The sequence below is a fragment of the Lampetra planeri genome, chromosome 14, assembly GCF_965212315.1.
Source record: "Lampetra planeri chromosome 14, kcLamPlan1.2.h2, whole genome shotgun sequence".
NCBI lineage: Eukaryota > Metazoa > Chordata > Hyperoartia > Petromyzontiformes > Petromyzontidae > Lampetra > Lampetra planeri.
The window spans coordinates 5,414,980-5,435,034 of NC_136120.1; the positions used below are offsets into that span (position 1 = coordinate 5,414,980).

Consider the following 20,055-nt stretch of genomic DNA (forward strand, 5'->3'; position numbering starts at 1 on the left):
TTATTTAGTCTCATGGCATTGTTTTAACAAGTTGCATTACTCGATTCTCAATCAGAAGGTTGCGAGAACAAAAATCCCAACTGAAGGGTTAATTAAGCCAATCATCCCGCCGAGATTCATTAAATAAGTACAACTGCCAATGGATATGAGCATCACCTTAATGCCCCTCGATCCGAAGGTGCTAAACTATGCAATTAAACGTGTATTAATACGCTTAAAGTTCATTTCCAAGACAGATGTTTAAAGGGACATTCAGTTTCACAGATGAACATTCACAGTTGCACAAACTATGTGAATGCTATGTTGCATCTTGGGCAGTCAGACTGAGGAGATTAATAGATGCATTAGTAATCAGATCAATTTGTCAATGCACTGCTAGAAGAAGCCTTCCTCAGTTTGCCAGTCATGGAGGTTGTTTGAGCATACATCACCATACTAATCAGTGCAGGTTGGTAATGTGGTTTGGGTCCAGGACCGGTCCAAACTAAACTAAACAATTGTATTTTACCAGGGAAGGCCCACTGAGAGATATAGCAAATTTTTCAGAAGAACTCTGGCCACAAATGATAACGTAGTGGATTATCACGTGGATATTTATAGCAGCCAAATACTCAATAAATGCGTGTTTCTAAACTATGTCAGCCATGGATAGGAATCAGACTCAGGTCACCAGGTTCATCGTACAGTGCACCAACCACTGCACCAAGGCAGAACATTTATATATTAAATTCTCAAACATGAAATCGATTTTTACATTTGAGACACTTGTAACACTGTGGAAGACACTGGACTCCGACTATTTTGCAAAACTGTGTATGTGTTTGTTATGAGTCAAACACAGATACATTTAAAAGCACTACCAAAATGGAGTTCATCCAGTTTATGGACGCCTACTCAGAGCTTTGTTTTTCATGCATGTGCAAATCTCAAAGCCATTAGAAATGCTGCAATTCTTCCTGAAATGAAACAACGATTTAACCTGGAAATGGCTATATGAGAAAAAAGTATTATTGCTCAATATTCCCTGTGTGCTGTATCATAAATGCCCCATTACACGCTATCGATTGAAAAAACAAGCTAAACATTACCGAGTTTATAAATCATGAAATGAAAACTTTTCTGCTTGTGCTGGAGCACAAAGAAAGTATATATTAGATTTGTCTAAACATTTGCTCTATATCTTAAAATATAATGATCTTGCCGGTAAATATAAATGTTAGCCTCAACCATTTTTTAATCCACTCCTTGTTTATTAATCTGGCCACATTATTGGACAGTGTCACAAAGCATTCTTTACCATATAAGCAAATATACCGCACCTAGACAAATAACATTCCCTGAAAGGATGCTCAACATACCTCGACATTTAACAGTGAAACTAATGCAACAATCGTTATATGTTTGGCATGACAATGTACATTTAAAAAACGTGTGTAGCTTTCATGAATCAGATATCTGGCGTTTCAATGGAAGCCTAAAGCGAGGCCAAAAAACTAACTCTAAAACAATCAAACGGCTGTTTGTTCAGTGTCTGACACAACGGAAGTGGGTTGGCGGTGGGGGGAATTGGTTCCTTGTTTGGTCGATTGCATTGTCGCCTTGCAAATTGGCGAAAATCTTCAACAAAAAATGACTTCCAGCCATAGCATTATTGATTTGACAGTTGGCAACTTACAATAAAAAAGTTAAAATACTGCAAGTTAAACTCTCAGTCAGGGCTCGACTGGTCACGAACCTTCCAGGGTCTAAAAGAATACACACTGCAGTACTTTACTGGAAGTCAACAATGGCACTTCTGGTATTGGTTCATGGCCAGTAATCGAGTTGCCCCATTGCTCAGTTTTACTGATATCTATTTTTACTTGACTAGGAAGAGTTGGGACTCGGTGAAATGGTTGACACAAAGATGAGGCATGTGTACAAGTTAGACTTCAGGTGGACGAAACATAAAACACAAGGGAAGCCTTCAATAAGCTGTGAGTAATGGTAGGCCTTGATGATTATAGCTACGAAATGCAAGAGACCATGATGTTGCTGTGTCTGCAGAGCTGAAAGGCCTTAAAGCAAGTGTTGTATTTAAAGCATCAAGAGTTTTAAAAACGTCCCCGGAGATTGGTGGAAAGATGCGCTTGAATTAAATGTATCGGCAAAACATGCGTTTTACTGTTCTGCCAGTCACCTTACAGTACAGTGGGTTGGAAGTAGATAAAATACACAATTAAAACACGTGATTCACTGACCAGCCTCAAAAACAATAGGGTACAGGCATGCATCATCACCAAATGAAATCGGCCTCTTGTCAGTGCATTGAATTACACAGTAAAATGTGGGGATATCCAATTGAGCTGCAGGTGTTCAATAATCACCAGAGAGCTCCCTCCCTACTTTGACAAGGCACCATTGTCACCTGAACTCTGAAACAAAGTTAAGCAGATTTGTTTTGTTTCTGTCAAAAAAAATAGAGTTATTGATTTGTCAATGCAGCAAATGTTTTTGGCAGCAATTATTGGAGAAAAAGTAGATTTTCCAATGCAACAAAAACAATCCCATATATTCGGTGTTTAGCTTCAAATCTAGGTTTAAACAACACTCAAGATTGAGTCCACTCAATATTCTGATACTCAGAAAGTAGCAAAACATTTGAATGAAAATGTAATAACAGATTAAAAATAAAACTGTTTCTGACGAGTGCAATTAAATGTGGAAATGCAAAGACTAACTCTTATGAATATATGAATGATATAAAATCACATTCAAATATTATAGAAAGACAACTGGTATGTTGTCAAGGTAGTTGGTTTTGAGGTGATTTAAGTAATTATGCCATCAATCTGAATGTTAACTCAAACAACTGTGTTTTACTCTTCACCTTGCATATGCAGTGCTTCATGGCGAGCTTCCTCTAATTGTTTTAAACGTGACTAAAAGGTTTGGGTGTGCAGACTATATATATTTGTACGCAAGCTTCTAAACAAAGAATGATTGTCATGCAATGAAAAATGTCAATGATGGTTTATATTCAATTTTAACAAGTTACAAAAGCCCTGTTAAATATATTTATTTTGTGTGATAAAACAATAACCTTCATACACATTTCAAAATGATGAAGGATACGGTTTACAAGTTTTAACAAGGTTCACATAAGTCATAAACATTTCTTCCCAGCTGAATACTCATTAGCCAGAACACGACATTGTCAATACCATGTAATAAATATATGGATGACAATGTTAAAACCAACTATCAACACGTGCTTTAATAACTAAATGTTTATTTACTGTGCATAAAATGTGAATGTCGAATAAAAGGCCACAGTGCTTAATAAAATTTACAATTTACCTATTTGGCAATGTTTGTGTTAGTCTCTGTACTCATGTGTTACTGTTAAGTATATGGCTGTTTCACATACCTTTGTGTTAAGTACATTTAATACAGAATATGGTTTTAAGTTTAAAAATTTCAATTCAAAAATGATGGCAGTGTTCACTATAATGCACAATGAATTGACACGTGATTAGGTCAATGCCATTATATTTTAATTGTAATCGCCATTTGACAGTTAATTAGCTATTCCTACATATTTTTTGCTATGAAATTAGTAATCCATGTGTAGAAACGGACAGGCTGTTAAGAGAAGCATTAATCCATATCGGATGCACATTAAGCTGCAGTGCACTCTGATGTTGAGGGCATCCGACTGCGAAAATATTCATCGGCGTTGTGTATGGTAGAACAAAGAGGCTCTTGAATGTTAACACCAAAAACTGGTACAACCCATATCCATTGACTACCCTAGGCACGGGCTCTTTGATCCACCGACCACAAACATCAGGCTGCTTAGAAGCAGTGTGGCAACGGAGGGGGGAGGGGCTGAGTCACCCCAAATAGGTGTGCAAGATTTACTGCTCATCGGTGTAACACTTGGGGATAAATAGGCCCCTGAATTTATATTTGATATTGATTGGTATGGCTCATCTTAAGGAATAAGGTTATGATGCCCAGGTCTGCTCATACATTACATTCAGCACATTTACTTCTGTCCATATGATTGTGCGATGCAACTGATCATGTTTGGATTACACCTGACTACCTTTAGGTCAATAACAAACATCAATACAATATCCCTGCTATGAAATAGTACGAAACTTAATAAAAAAGTAAAACAAAAAAATTCTGTCAATGTTGGAAAAGTAAAAAAAAGTTTTGGATCGAATGGCAACAATACATTCCACACATTTAAAACCAAGACAGATATTGTTTAGCAGAAATCCAATCAAATTGACCTTGGTCTGATTATAAACTACCAGCGTGAGGTCACGTAGGTAAAACATCAAAATTAATGAAAATAAAATAAAAACAAAAATCACGACGTTTCGGAGGCAACACAAGTCTCCGTCATCAGGTGGGACCGTCACAGCCGAATTAGCTGCATCAAGTGATGCAGCGTCGTGATTTTTGTTTTTATTTTCATTAATTTTGATGTTTTACCTACGTGACTTTACCGAAAAAACCTAAGAATATGATTCCTTGCAGTCACGAAAGCTTCAAATCTAGAATTACCAGCGTGAGGTATTACTTACCAGCTTTCGCTGAACTTTTTTTTTCATGTCACTGTTTACAGTGATATTCAAAACGAATGTGCTAATCAACTACTAATGCCAGCACCCACTAGTAATACTGCAGCCACATTACTGACAAATGGGCTCTCACAGTACTGGACTACACCCAATCCACTGTTGGTTAAGGGCCCTCTGGCACCACGTGGGTCTGTGGGTTATTTGACTCCATTGTGCTGCTCAGTGTGGGTTAGCGAAGACTTCACCCAGTGTTCAGACTAAATACATCAACACTATTGTATATTTACAACCTTCTACCGCTACAGCAGAAGGTACTACACTAATGAGCTGCATTCCATGGCTCACCATATGGCGTGGATAACCAGTCAAGCCTGTATATCAGACCGTCATCATTGGCTGGTGAGTCAAAATTGGAGTGGACTTCACTATGCACAGATGGTAGGAGGGGTTACGCATGGGTTACTGCGGGAGTGCAAAGCTGTGCTGCATTTGATCGCTTGCATAGACAGGAGACAATAAGCTGTCTCACTGATTGATGTGCACCGTGAGCTTCATTTTATATCACGGTATGCTTAAATCCTGCAGTAATTTACTTGCATGGTTGAAACTGAAATTACTTGTTTTTCCAAATGTCGGTATGTTTAGGGGATAAATCGGCTGTGTAGGGGATAAAATAATAATTTTTAACAGGTTGTAGAATAAATTATCTCACAACAAAAGAGTCCCATATTACATAACGTAACAAAATCTTTAGCGTGAAGCTATAAACGTTAGCCTGGAGTTAGTCCGTGTGCAATCAGCTTGTAAATCTGCCTCGTTAAAATTGAACTGCGTTATAAGATATTTAAGAATGCAAAATTGTCCTTTAGCACTTCTGGCTACACGAAGGGGAAACTAATAAAGCCACATCAAGAGAAAACAAGGAAGAAAAACCATGCAAATCCATGGATTGTGTAACACTTCCTAAGGTGAAATAATAAAGTTATCTTCCAAACCGTACAAATGTGCGACGTGGAGAGATGCCATCACATGAAATGATGTCATCGGGGAGATCAAGTCACGCACATCTCTAACACTGCGAGATGTCACACTTAATGACGTCATCACCTGCAAGGGAAAGGGGAATATTTTTTAGTGCTTGTCTTGGATTTAATGCCACGTGTTTGAAAACCCTTTGATCAATTTGGCTGGTTTTCTCTAGGGAAAGTTCCTAACAATAACAACTTTAGAAATACTAATGTTGTTCATATTCTATTATTATAGTTATTATGCCTTTCCAACCGTGCCTTACTTAACTACAAGCACCCTTTTATAAACACAGATTGAGCTATTGCATTAATGCTTTCAACCTGTTGGAAAGCATTAAATATGAGAAGCAAATCCAAGGATGAGTGTTCAAAAGACTGACCTCCATAGTACCATACATGTCACCCACTCTTGAGAGGCATAAGACCACCAACTGCCTCCCCAACAAACCGTATGTTGAAATGGCCGTAGCGGCTGCAAACAGATCATTGCCTTCACCACCCTTATCGAAGCTAGTTTACAGAGTCAACAGGAAACTGGCACAGCAACGATTGACCACTCTTGAGCCCATGACACTATTTGGCGTTAGGGCCTCCTGCTGAAAATAACCAAAATCAAGAGAATTATGAAAAATGGCGTGATCTGCCATGTGTATCATCTTGCAAGCTCATATATGCAAATGCATAGAGCATAAACCTCCAGAATATTGGCAATACTTTAACAGCTCATCAAATATCATTGGAGGCATATTTATATTGCTGGAGACTCAATATGAAATTCCTTAAAAACCACCACAAGCACTTTCCACCTGAACAATCATGCACCAGATGCCACCCTTGATGTGTACTTCTGTGGTAGCTCAGTGCACGGTGACCTCACTCCAATATATCTAGGGGTTATCATGGACAGACGCCTGAACTTCAAGCCCCACATGGAACAGATCTGCGAAAAGAGCAAATCAAGAATAGCCATGCTATAGAAACGCGTAGGAAGGACCTGGGAACGCCTCAGCTGATTTGCTTCGAACTGTAGCTCTATCACTCATCTACTCTTTGGTAGAATATTGTGCTCCAGCCTGGTCTGAAAGCTCATACACAAAACTTTATAGATAAAAAATTTAATAACACAATGCACACGCATCATAACTGGAATACTGAAACCAATACCAATGTCCTGGATACCTGTTCTGGCAAACATTCTGCCACCAAGTTTTCATATTTTCTTGGCAACGAAAGACGAGCCATCAGCCAGAATCTCAACAATGTACCTCGCCGCCAACTCAAGTTCTGATCGCCCTTCTGGGATCGTTCCGTCACCACTCTATTCTCACCCAGATCCTGAAGAACACTGCCGAAGAGTGGAAAAACGTGGATGTCCAGAATAAACACCTAATTTGAGACCCAAATATCGCATCTCCTGGCTTTGACATTTCTCGAAGAGACCGGTGTAACCATCAAAAAGCCAATATGAACATGTCCTTAATAAATAGAGTATTAAATACAAGTACAACTGTGGCAATGCAACCCAAACTATGAACCACTGTAGCCTACGATCCTTCAATGGAGGAATAGCAAAACTACATGATCTCTCTTCTGGAGCCTGCTCCTGGCTAGCAGACCTCAATATTGGAATTTAGCTTCTGAACATATTTCCACATGCAAAAATAGAATAGAATTATACACTTAACAACACTCCTAACTTATAATTAAACCAACCATAAAATTGGGTTAGATCGCGTAAATATAAATGTGTCGTTAAACCCGCCACAGCCAATTCGTAAGGTTTGTCACGTAAAGAAAACATGCCAATTCGTTACTAGTACAGCACACCGGTGTGTTGGAGAGCAAATCCACAACATTTACAATCTGAGTACGACGTTTTGCCAATAATTACAACTAGCATCCTCAGATTTGTGGAGAAATCCTCCTGTTTCATTCCTTAAACAGAGGGATAGATGTGATTATGTCACTTGTGAGCTCTTCACGTGCAAAGGGGAGGGGAGGGTTAATGAATGCATATACATTACAATGGGTATCCATTACAGGTTGGATTATTCATATGGCAAGCAACGTACATTATGCATGCACAGTGTCCTTGTACCTCCTGTCGTTTGTGTGCAATAAAATAGCAGTACATGTTATTGTCAGCCCACAGGTAATGCCCATTGACGTATGGTGACCTGTATAGGCATGCATTTAAACAATGCATTGTTTGCTTCCAAGCAGCACTAAGCCTGTAGCTATCCGAACAGTTGAAAACATTTTTACTTCTCTAAAATTAGATATATTCTCTAATTAGCCTTGGCCAGTAGTAACTAGTTTTGCACAGAACTTCAATATTAACAAAATAAATTGAGTGCCCTTGTTGGCACGCGTGTTCTGCCACTGCCATCAATTGTATTTGGGAGTATTTCATATATACCTTTGGTGTTATTTTAGTCTCTTTCTGCCCAACATAGCATTTGCCACAAGAGCAATTAATGCAGCATACACCTTATGTTGATAGCTTCGGTAATACATCTTTAGTACCCGATAACAGTTAAAAAATATAAAAAAATCTCACTTTTCCCCCAATTTATTCCAATTGTGCTATTGGCGTCATGTCTTATAGACAAACATAATACATGTGTTAGAGAATACAGGTGACATGAATTAAATAGAAAATTAAAGAAAATTATTGCTGCTGTAGACATGTTATGACGATGGCATTGGTTAAAACTTAATGAATATAAAAAAGTTCACCTAAATCATTAAAACTTCATAAATACGTAAACTATTACCACTAAAATAATACACAATGTTGTTAAAATACTGTGTGAAACCTAACATTGATATTCAATGAAAAATAAATATTTTAATATTTTTTTTCCTGAACATCAATACATGACATTTCAATATGGATTATAAGCCTCCACTATCTGTGAATAATTCTAGTTTAAAATTAACCGATTGCCCCTTAAATTTTGATTTAAAGCTCTCGTGACTGCAGGGATTCATATTCTTGCTTCTTTCGGTAAAGTCACGTAGAAGGGAAAGAATAAAATAATATAAATATAAAACAATACAAATTCTCACGATTTATTATTTCCCTTCTACGAAATACGATTCCCCCTTGTTAACTGTATTTGGCATATTGGCCAAAGAACCCTACTACAATGTATCCCCCCCCAATTTCCAACATTCCCTATCTTTAAACAAAAACATTGTGTTGAAATGACCCTCTTAGCAACCACGAATAGCCAGTGGGAAGGACTTGTGCAGCCAAGTAATATCGCAACTTGACATCATTCGGTTGGTTGTATGGCCCATTTAAAAAGCCCCACAGGCCACCACTGTATGGAGATCCATTGTTCCTCGGAAATTTAAAATAAAGTCTAAGGCACCAGTGAGAGCACTCCCTCTCCTCCACTCAATGTGCCTGACCTTTCTCTTAGCGAATACAGAGAAATTGGAAAAAGATGAATGCCTTTGCAGATTGCGCACAGAGTCAGTAAAAATCCCCAAAGGCAGAAAAGCGACATTATAAATCTGAAAGTGCATTTTGTGCAACGTAACATGATATCCGAGATCACCGAGGGGTATCTTTTCCTTTTCCGTCCGCAAAAGTGCCAACTTGTTAAAGACGAAGCAAGCAGAATGCCAAACCTTGCCTTTAAATGGTGTTGAACTACATAAGGTCATCAATAATTACATGAGTAGCAATAATGGCAGGATAACCATTTTGCTATGAATCCCTAAACCCCATTTATTGAATGGCATGTTTATTTTTAATGAATCCTAATCCTAATCCACAAGAGCAATTATCACTTCATAATAGACAAGAGCAACAGTCAATAACAATGCAAAATTAATACCCTTTTTTCATAAACATGGGCTAGCTAAAATAAGAGGAACAATGGTTAAATATTGAATTCATTATACAAGTGTAGTGACATCGCGGATGTCACTGTGTGGTGCCAGCCCTAGAGAGGCACAGCGTGTGATGTGCTCGCATCGCGAACATCACGTATGTAGCTACATCGTGAATGTCACTGTGTAATGCTCTAGCGAGGCACGGTGTGCGATGCATCGTCATCGCGGACACCCCGTAGGTGGGTGTAGTACCAGCCCTAGAGGGGGTTCAGTGAGCGCTGGGATAGCGCAATGGCACCACGCGTGGCGTGCAGTGCCGACTCCTACACGAGCGAGTGTGAGAGTGTCAGTCATGGGATGAGGTTACCCGAGGCCATGGCACTCTGGTTGACCCTGGAAGGCACGTGACCAGTAAGATCTACACAAAGGCCCCAGGTGGGGGCTTGGGGGTGGTCACGTGTCAGGGTGAGATCCTACGGGAAGGGTCGAGAAACGACAAGAGGTTTCTCGAAGGTGGTCGTGGCCAAGGGAGGGGCCAGCCACGACCCAGGAGCATATAAACCAGGGTCTGCACAGGAACCGGGGTTCAGCGTTGCTGTCGCCATCTGAAGATCTACTTTCTACGTCCGAGAAGAAGTCACTAACACGTGGACGAGGACCCAAGCCAGGATCCTGTCCGTTGTAGCTACTCCCATTAACTAGCATAGTTAGCCTGGTGGTCCACCACCATAGGTTATCTGGTAAAGGGGCAGTAACCCCTTTGTGTTATGTGTTGGTGTTAATAAATGTGTTGCCGCGCAAGAAGTACATCTGCGACTCAGTAAAATCCACTACAAAAGTTATGATGAATTTAATATTTCAAGACCTTTAATGTTCCCCTTGTATGATTCTGTCAGTACAATTTACAATGCATTTACTTTACTTCGCTATAATGTGCGGAAGCTAAATTATTTATTCCTAAATTCTATTCGAGATATCTAAAGCAGAAGAAATTAAGACGGAGCTTTTAGTCCAATATCATTAAATCTTGACTTAAAGCTTTTGTGACTGCAGGAATTTATATTCTTTGGGTCTTTTGGTAAAGCCACGTAGATAGAAGAAAAATAATAATAAAAATATCACGACGTTTCGATCGCAACACAAACAATCGTCATCAGGTGAACAAATATAGCGGGAGAGCTGCTGAAGCAGGATGTTCTATAGGTTTGAGATGGCTGTAGCCCAAGGGTAAGTGGGGGGGGCTAGAGATGTAAATGTAGGATCGGAGAGCTGATATACCTCCACGAGAACGAAGCTGTGGAGGTGGCCATTGTATTGTGAGAGATTAGCATGTCAATCTGTTAATGTAAGATTAGCATGTCAATGTAAGAAAACCACTGCAACGGCGGCTGTGTTAGTGAGACATTTAGCCTGTTTATGTAAAGACATTTAACCTGGTAATGTAACTCAGAGAGTCGGAAATAACTGCTAACATCGGCAAGTAGGATGGAAACATCATAGCCACTTATGACTTAAACTGGTTTATAACGTCCTTCCAATGATTGCTCAGTTTGTACCCATCTTCTCGGTTGAAATTGTGTCTGTGTTTATATATCTGGATGGCTTCATGAACGAATCTTTGTTGATAGCCAGTGGGTTTGCAGAGTACCTTCGTCTTGTAAAAATCTATTTTGTGTGTGCCCACAGCGTTAAAACAATGATCAGCCATGGCAGAAGTATTGATCCTACCGTGTTTCAGATCTGCCTTATGTTCACGAACACGGTCCGAGACATGTCGCTTAGTTTCCCCAATGTAACTGCTGCCGCAGACACAGCTTAGTTTGTAGACACCGGGGTATTGTATTTCAGGGATCACATCCTTCACAGATGGGGTCAGATCACGAATTTTACGTACAATATTACGTACAATATCATTCTTTAACCTTTTTTTTCATCACAGATCGTTTTTTGAATGATTTTACTAATCAGCTTTCATTAAAACCTCAAAAAGGTATTTACTACCAATGCCAATAAGCAATGTTATTGTGGTGCATCTTTGTAAAGTTCGGTTTTCTAGGAAAACAACAATGCCAATGAACATATTGCAGAACATTAAAAAAAACAATGAACAATAACTGGAGCTTAATATTTTAAATGTGGTCAATTTGAAAAAAAAACAAAGCTGCTTAATTAAGATCAGAGGCTTAAAATAAGGATTTTCAAGGTTGCTTTGTGTCTGAAAATGAGTTAAATTTTAGAACGTAAACATTTGCCTTACATGTCAAAGCTGATGAAAAATTGTACTGGCAGTGTGATGTGATCACTGCCATTGTGCATGGAATGTTTAAGATGTGGAAAAATACAGATGTGCAAAAAACTGTATTTGAATCTTACAATGAAGATAAGATTTCACGGGGAGATTTTGGGAATATAATAAAATAATTTGATGACTTTTAAGTGACCGGGAATACACATTTTAATCATTTTTTATTTACTCGTTAAAACGATGCCACAAGTCTCCTCTTGAGGCCATAAAGCTCAGGCACACAACCTCGTTTTCTGAAACTTTCAAGCCACAATATGAAAATGGAGCTAATACGAGTGCATTAATGTCACACAGACTTGTTTTTCAGGGGATTCAAAACAGGGTTATAACAGTTTCAATTCAACCATGGGTGCTTTTATATACACCTGACAACTGCAACATTCAAGTACAGGCTAAACATGACAAACATCACAATACTGGGTGACGTTAAACATCCTTTAGAAACACATGACTGCCATCTAGTGCCCAAGTTATAAAATGTTGAATCACTTGAGCTCATAGCAGACAGACTGCAATAAAAGACAAGATGAATCATGTTTGAACAAGCTCTCATATACGCATTAATTGATTTCCTTTTGTGTACAAGGTAGATGCACTGAACCACACGCAGTACATTTCCCATGAAGCTCCATTACTTGCCTGGTTACTCTCCGACATGAGAAACTCCATCTTTTCCCCAGGAAGTCCTTGTTCAATATAGGTCTTCACCAAGCGGAGGTCCGCATAGTTGCCTGGTCGAGAATAAAAACAAAGATTAATAGAACACAATGTTAATCTCAGGAGCGGTACACTGTAAAAATTCAATGATGATTTCCTATCAATGACATTATTTTAAAACATCAAGAATATTATGTCCTAAACTCTAACACGAGGGACAAGCAAGTGCCTCATGGAAGAAAATAAGTAACTTTTAAAACAACACAGATTATTCATAAGCCAGTTTATGCCCTTCTGAAGAAATACCTATATTGACACCAGTGCCTCCAGTTTTTGGTAAAGTCCACATTAATGTGCCGAATTAATTGGGGGCTTTGACATATCTACATCATCCACTGACACCAATGGAAAAATACTCTTTTGTGCATTACATTTGGAGCAGTGTTTGGAAAGAGCAAAACAATGAATGGGGTGATGACCCATATTTACTTATGACCAATAAATGCTCGTTACGTGTTATATGCTCAACAAACCATGAAAATTGTGGTTATGATTGAGGGTTAATGATAATCCAAAGGATGCTAAACATAATTGTAAATACAAAATGTTTCCAACCATAGACAAGTAAAGAGAGTAAATGTGTTTCACCCACTCAAAAGAACATGGAGAAATGATCATCAATTCGACACGAATCCAGTGGCAGAAATTCCATACTCCGATGACAGGGCCAACTACGCACATAGTGTACAACACATACTGTAAACATTATTGGCAGAGCTGATGTGCAAAGCTTTTGATTATCATCACCCCTGCTGACCCAGTCTCACTTTTTCAGGAGGGCCCTGCCAAGTTATCAGTGGTGGGGGGGGGGAGAACTTGCGATGTGTAATAAGAATTGAGGAAATAAAAAATAAAATTTCGGCACTGGGATGTTTGGCCAAATACCACTTCCAGTGTGTGGTATTTTTTAAATCCTTTATATTAAGTTCACTTGCTTGCTTGCTTGCGCGCTTACGACCGTGCAAATCTTTCGGTCGTTTTTTAACCCACTTCCCGTGATCCAATCGAGCTGACATTTTGCACGCAGACTCGTTGTGCGTGACAATTTATTTTCGTGAAAACTTTTTTCCTAAATTTTCCACTTAAATTTTTTTTTCATATTTCATTTAAAATACCAATGTGATAAAAATGAAACTCTCACTCAAGAAAAACAGAAATGAATAATAAAATAAAACCGATGCCACGCATATAAAGGATTTATAGTGAAAAACGTTGTTTTTACGGGTTAATTTTTTTAGCTATGGGAGGAAACCAAGTCAACCTGCCAGTGGGTCTGAGACTGACCGTCGAGGCCATGCACACACACGATGAGGTGGATGCCACCTCCCGGGCTCTCCAGCTCATCTGGCGAGAAGTAGGGCACAGAGGAGGCCAGCTCCGGGAGATCACTGTACCAGCGGCCAGTGAAATTCATTGTTTTCTTCAGCTCCTGTTTGGCATGAAAAAAGCTGCACGGACAACAATACAATGCCATCAGCCAACTTGGGTAAAGACCAAAACACTTAAAGTCATATTCTTGGTTCTTTCGGTAAAGTCACGTAGAAGGGAAACAATAAAATTATAAAAATATAATACAATAAAATTCTCATGACGTTTCGACTGCAACACAAGCAATCATCATCAGGTGTGAAATCCCTGCAGTCACGAAAGCTTTAAATCAAAACTTCAAGTCTTATCGCCTCTTGGGGAATGTGCTGTTAGTGAACATCTATTAATGCTGGTATTGGCACGTGAGGGTTGTTTGGCCAAACAATGCCTGTCCATCTTTGTATCTTTACCACTGACAGTCAAACATAATAGTTATCTATATTAGTTGCTCGCGATAATGTGCTTGGTCAGGAATTTAACCCAGGTCTTTAAAGGAAAGAGTTAAAACCAGTGCATCATCATGTTCCAGACACAAACTACTCTGTCTATATCAACCATCTGCTCTAAATTCATAGCTACTGACCTTGGCTCATTTGCAAAAAAAACTGTGTATGGAGATATCTTTTCTTGCTCTACTCCTACATTTAATAACTTTAAAAAAGACTTTCAAATGAAGCGGAGAGGTTAAATAAAACATTGGTAGGTTAATGGTAAAACAAGTGGGTGTTTATATTTTTTTTATATACATTCACACTTACATAAAATCTTAACTGCATTAAAAATACATGAATAAATAATGAAAACTGCCTCATCTTTCATAATACAGGTGTTTTGGGTTAGATCGCGATCTAACACAAAAAAACCTGTATTATGGATATTGGTCGTGAAAACCTACGTGTTAAACTGCCTCATTTTTATTTTCATCAGAAGTGGGAATTATTTTCAAATGAGCAATGCATCAAGTTTGTGCACCCAGATGATCGGGTGTTAGCCAATCCCGTGGCATATGGCACAGAAGCAGTACATCACAACAGCAAAGCCCAGTGTACTCCCCCCCCTGCTAAATTTACCTTAACAGCTGGTGGTTGCTGGGAAAATTGTCGTAGCAGGGTGTGCGCTGCAAGGCTGATGTAGAGCCACCACCAGAATTCCGGCTAATCGGTGGCGACTGCACGCCTCCAATCGGGGAGTCCCGGGAAGAGGAAAACGGGAGGCAGGTTGTTGTACACGACAAATCAACAACATCCATCGCTTTCATCTTCTCTGAATATGCTGGTATGTGAGACTTCGTCGGCTCATTCTCTAGGTGTGGAAATACTGAGCCATCACTGTCAGCCTGATGCTGGTTCAGTTTGTCCTCCCCCGTGTCCATGTCACCTTTGCCAATGACATCGGCTTCCTTGAAAAATCCATTCTCTATGCCTTCTGGAATGAGCTTTCGACTCTCTATGTGCACAGGCAACAACGTGTCGGCCGTATCTTGAGCAGCATTAATGCCTTCTTTGCTGCCATCCTCGACTGTATTCATCAGATTGCTGTGTTTTGGTAACGAGAAGTAGTTCTCCACCAGCCCTGTTTCCACTTCATCACATCCTTTAAGGGACGTGGCATCATCACTTTCCACCTCTGGACTTGGTTTTGAAATAACAGCAGTTTCGTTACTTATGAGGTGTAGTGTTGGTCGGGCTTCTGCATCTACCAGGGCATGGTGTGGAAGAATACTTGGAAGTTCGTCTTCTTCAACAACACAAGAGGTCAAATCGACAATATCCTCCTCACTGAACACCTCCACATCGCTGTGTGCATCTGTTGTGGTGAGGGGTTCCGGGCAAGTGAGTAAGTCAGTTTCGTCATCGCTATCTTCACTTATGTGCAAGGGAAAACACAGTTTTTTTGAATGACTGGGAAGTAAGGAACACTCTGGAGAACCTGAAAGTTTGTTTATATTTCTCTGCAAATGAACAGTATCAATTTCTTCATCGTATAAATCTTCATCTACATCAGATTTCCCATCCATCACATCCTGCAAGCGATGTGGCACAGAGGGGTGTTGACAGTTGGCTTCTAGAGTCTGGATTTGGTTATTGTCATGTGGTTTTATCACAATTTCATTCCCCCGGTTTTCCATTTCTGTGCTCTTTTCAACATCGGATTCTACTGCAGCTAAGTCTAGACAGTGTGTACTACTGTTATGATTGTGAGGTTCGCAGAGTGCAAGATCAATGATTTCAACATTAGTGTCATCATCTGAAGCAATTGAGTTGATGGAAGATAGAGATGAATGTAGGTGTTTAGATTTTTCTACCATTTGATTGTCATCAACATGCCCATATTCAACATCTGCATTTGGCTGACCATGTAAATTGTCAATGGTGTTTTGCTGAGCAGGATTACCACTGCAAACTCTGTCTAAGTCATTGTTGTTGGACATCAATACCGAGCTACATTCACTGTCAAGTCCAGAATCAGAAAAAGCTGAAAGAGTTCTAATGTGTGGGTCAGTGGGCTTCAGTCCCTGAGCCTTTCCGTTTGCCGCAGCTCTTCCAGCCTTAATGGGTGTGTTCGACACAGATAATTGTTGCCCATTTTCAGAATCAAGGTTATTTTTAAATGTTCTTTCTTGTAGTGGCGACATACCTCTGTCAACTACCAATATAGCTTCTGTTCTCGGATTTTCATCTGCAATGTTCCATACATCTGTCATGCAGCACGCATTCTGCTCATCGGCTGGTTTTGCACTTTGAACTATTATGGCTTTTGTGCCACGATAAGGGTCTATGTTGCTAGGTTTGACATCAATGTGCCTCACACCAGAGGTGGGCCTTTGTAGGGGTTCAGAATCAACAGAATGCTCCCCATCTTCCCTCCTGTCTCTGACTAATGGCAGGGAGAGAGTTTCAATCAAAGTAGCTTTTTCACTTTTCAAGCTGCCTCCTACATACAGCTCATGATCTTTTAAGGTGGTACCATGCTCTTGTTTAGTATCACAATTAGCTGGTATTTGCAGTCCATCTGCTAAGAAATCCCTGGGTGGCTTTGAAGCGATTAGAAACCCATCCCAATTAGCTTCAGGATTGCAAGGACTCTGAATGCATTCCCTGGCAAACCCATCCCGAACATCTTCCTTAAACTCGCTCACTTGTTTTGGGCTCGCACTACTGCCCTGTTCGATGTTCAACTCTGTCAGGCTAAAGGGAAGGAACGAGGCACTGCTTCCCTCCTCGGGTGAGCTTGTGTCCGACGCTGGAATCCCACCAATGTTCTCCCCGCAAATGTTCAAGTGCTCCGAGTGCCGAGATGCGGGCCTGGCTGGAGTGCCATCTGTGCAGTCTCTATCAGTGTAGCGGTCTTCAAATATGATGGGCAGCGTGCTGGGATCCCCATCCGTTTCCACGCACTCCACCGGCAGAGGCGGCAAGTTGGTTAGGTAGGGCGAGGCCTTCACTATAGATGCAATCACGGCATGGTTCTGAGCGCTGGGAATAAGAATGAAATGTAGAGTCCATGTTATGTACAAAATATACTTTCCTAAGCTAGGAAGTCTTACAAAGTCTTAAGATTGTTTTGGGAGTTCTGCTTGGGATCTGTACTGGGGTGTGAGGAATCAACATTTGTATGAAAGCAACTAGCTCTCGCTACAGGACTGCCTAATAGATCACCAATATATGACCATTTGGGTAGGAAGGCAATTTTGACCTTTAATCTGTTTGAATTTGTTGGCCAATTCCATATAAAATGACACAGAACCAATATAAACATTCAGTGCATAACATATACACTCAACATGAAATAAACAAGCTCAATGATTACTTACTGTGTTTCCTGAAATGCCAGTGCTGCTTGCTTATTGTGATCTTGATAAAAGAATGCTTCAGAGAATCTCCTTACCTGCAACATAAGAGAATACATTTAAAAAAAGATTCTCCATTCAGTTTCAAATAGAAAAAAAAACGCATGAGTGGCACTAAAAAACTCTCCGCTTTATTCAGATCACCAACTCAAAATAATAGATTTTTCTGTCATTTTATTCTTTGGACCAACTCAAAGAGTTGATCAAATGTGATCATCCCACCAGGCAGGTTTAAACCTTCCCATGCTTAGATATATCTCTATCTATAGGGAGTAGCAAAAATAAGTGGTTGAGATGGGAAGTGTTTAGCAGTTGGTTCATATTAATATATTGCATCCAAATTGTTTTACAGTGATGAGAAACATTGATGACAGTTGACTCCGTTTATAACATTATCAAATAAAATACTCAGCTTATAATAGCAGATTTTTTCCAATATTTTAGAGTGCAAATCCAGTTTGTATTAATAGAAATGTAGTAATACTATACAGCACTACATTAAAGTAAAAATGTTGTTTATTATACATGTATATAATGAAAATGGCATGTATCTAAGGAAACCTTAACAAAGCAACACCTAAAACTCCAAGAACACTCACTCAAGCACAGATACAGCACCCAAGCGAGCTGCCATTTTCACTCGCTATCTCCTTGTAGCTACAGCTGCGGTTTTTATATCTGGTAAAGTTACGGTGGCAATTATTGTTGCATTACTGTAATTTATATTCGAATCACCATTGTTTTACGTACAAGTACACTTAACGGTTTTCTTCAAGGCATTTTTATACGATTAAATGTAACTGTTTTGAAATTGTACTGTAATGTTAGTTGTGCTGTTTTTTGGAGGATAATTACGTTACTGCCTTATGTTTGTAATGTATGACAAATGCAACTATGTATTTCAATTGTTAAAGGGAACATGCCACGTCCAACATAAAAACTCCCAAATATTACAATTCTTTGTTGTATTCTCCAAGTTAGCACTATAAGGAGTCAACTGAACTCCTCAATAAAATGTTGAAAAGGAAAACAATAAAGTAGTTTGTATGAAATTAAATACAAACAAAACAATCGCAATACTGCACCGATTCAAAAAGTACCAATCTTATCGCATTAATATACAAAAGTCATAGCTTTGTCAAAACGAGCAAAGGCCAGGCTCAAACTCAAAGGCGTGAGCTGCCAAGCGATGCTGGGGGGTAATGGCTGTGGTTATGGCTGTATTATAGTACTTATCTAACACTGTTAAGATGCCATGTTCTAATGTGCCACGTAAGATGTCATAAGGTTCTCAAGTGAAGTGAGTTGTTGGCTTCAACGTGATAACCAACAATTGCACACACAACTATTTCACTACCAATAATCATGTTTCACAAGATTCTGCACAATCGTGTGCTGAACAGGATAAAAAACGTACATCTTGTCATCCAGAAAATATCCATTACTGGGCATAAAGGTGAGACCTCAATTGTCAAATGCGAGGGGCCTGAACCTCATAGTTGGAAGGCATTACCTTCTCAGGGCCATTCGCAGAAAACATTGTGATGCTGTGCTGAGGTGGCAGTCATTAGGAGGTCACCTCTTAAAACATGACCAAACTCGACTACATAACTCAACCATGAGAGTGGATAACATGCATATTTTAAAACGTAGAGGTGCTGGTAAAATCACATACCCTCATGCAATGGTGCTCCAGAGCAAGACCAGAGGTGACCTCAGGCTGCAGGTTGACAGTTTCGAGAAACTGGCCCCACAGGGACATGAGCAGTGAGCACAGGTGTGCAAGATCCATGTTGATTACCTCGACGAGCTCATCGGGGCTTCGCACCTTCTGCAAACATTCACAGGGGTGATGTGCGCAACACCCTGATTGTCACAACCCCTAAATAATGGGCAAGTGCGCAGGGCGCCACTTGCACACCCTCGTATGAAGTGGCGTTAAATTGGCTTGGACTTTCCAGAAAGCGGTCTCACATGTGTACTATGCATTTGAGGGAGCAATTCATTGTTTCTTTTCTACTCGTGTATAATGTATTGGCTGTATTACACCGGTTATCTTGACAGGCCAGGTACACTCATTTCCGCCCCTGCAAGTTTTAGATTTAACAAAAATATGAAATTCCTGAGTCAATTTGTGAAATGTTACTCTGATGAATATATATTTTATATCAACAGCGAAGATATTATAGAGCATATTTGATCGTAATTTTGTTAAGTAAAATGCATAACTCCACCAGCTATAAATCAATGATGAAGGTGCTATGTATTTCTATTTTCGTTAAACGCAGAATGACTGTCACCTAGTGGATGAATTGTAAAGCAGACATTTTTATAATTTTACCAAAAACGGATGAGAACCTG

General features: G+C 39.6%; 1 protein-coding gene across 3 annotated transcripts in view; it reads right to left on the minus strand.

Annotated features, from left to right (window-relative positions):
• Nucleotides 1–20,055, minus strand: part of FAM135A (family with sequence similarity 135 member A) — a 68,643-nt gene that overhangs the window by 19,524 nt on the left and 29,064 nt on the right. For all 3 annotated transcript variants that reach the window (XM_078600499.1, XM_078600500.1, XM_078600502.1), the window contains 5 exons: nucleotides 19,370–19,525; nucleotides 17,659–17,732; nucleotides 14,915–17,320; nucleotides 13,761–13,924; nucleotides 12,399–12,490 (listed from right to left, as the gene is read on the minus strand). In XM_078600499.1, coding sequence (XP_078456625.1) covers nucleotides 12,399–12,490; nucleotides 13,761–13,924; nucleotides 14,915–17,320; nucleotides 17,659–17,732; nucleotides 19,370–19,525 — 2,892 coding nt within the window. The remainder of the gene's footprint in view (nucleotides 1–12,398; nucleotides 12,491–13,760; nucleotides 13,925–14,914; nucleotides 17,321–17,658; nucleotides 17,733–19,369; nucleotides 19,526–20,055) is intronic.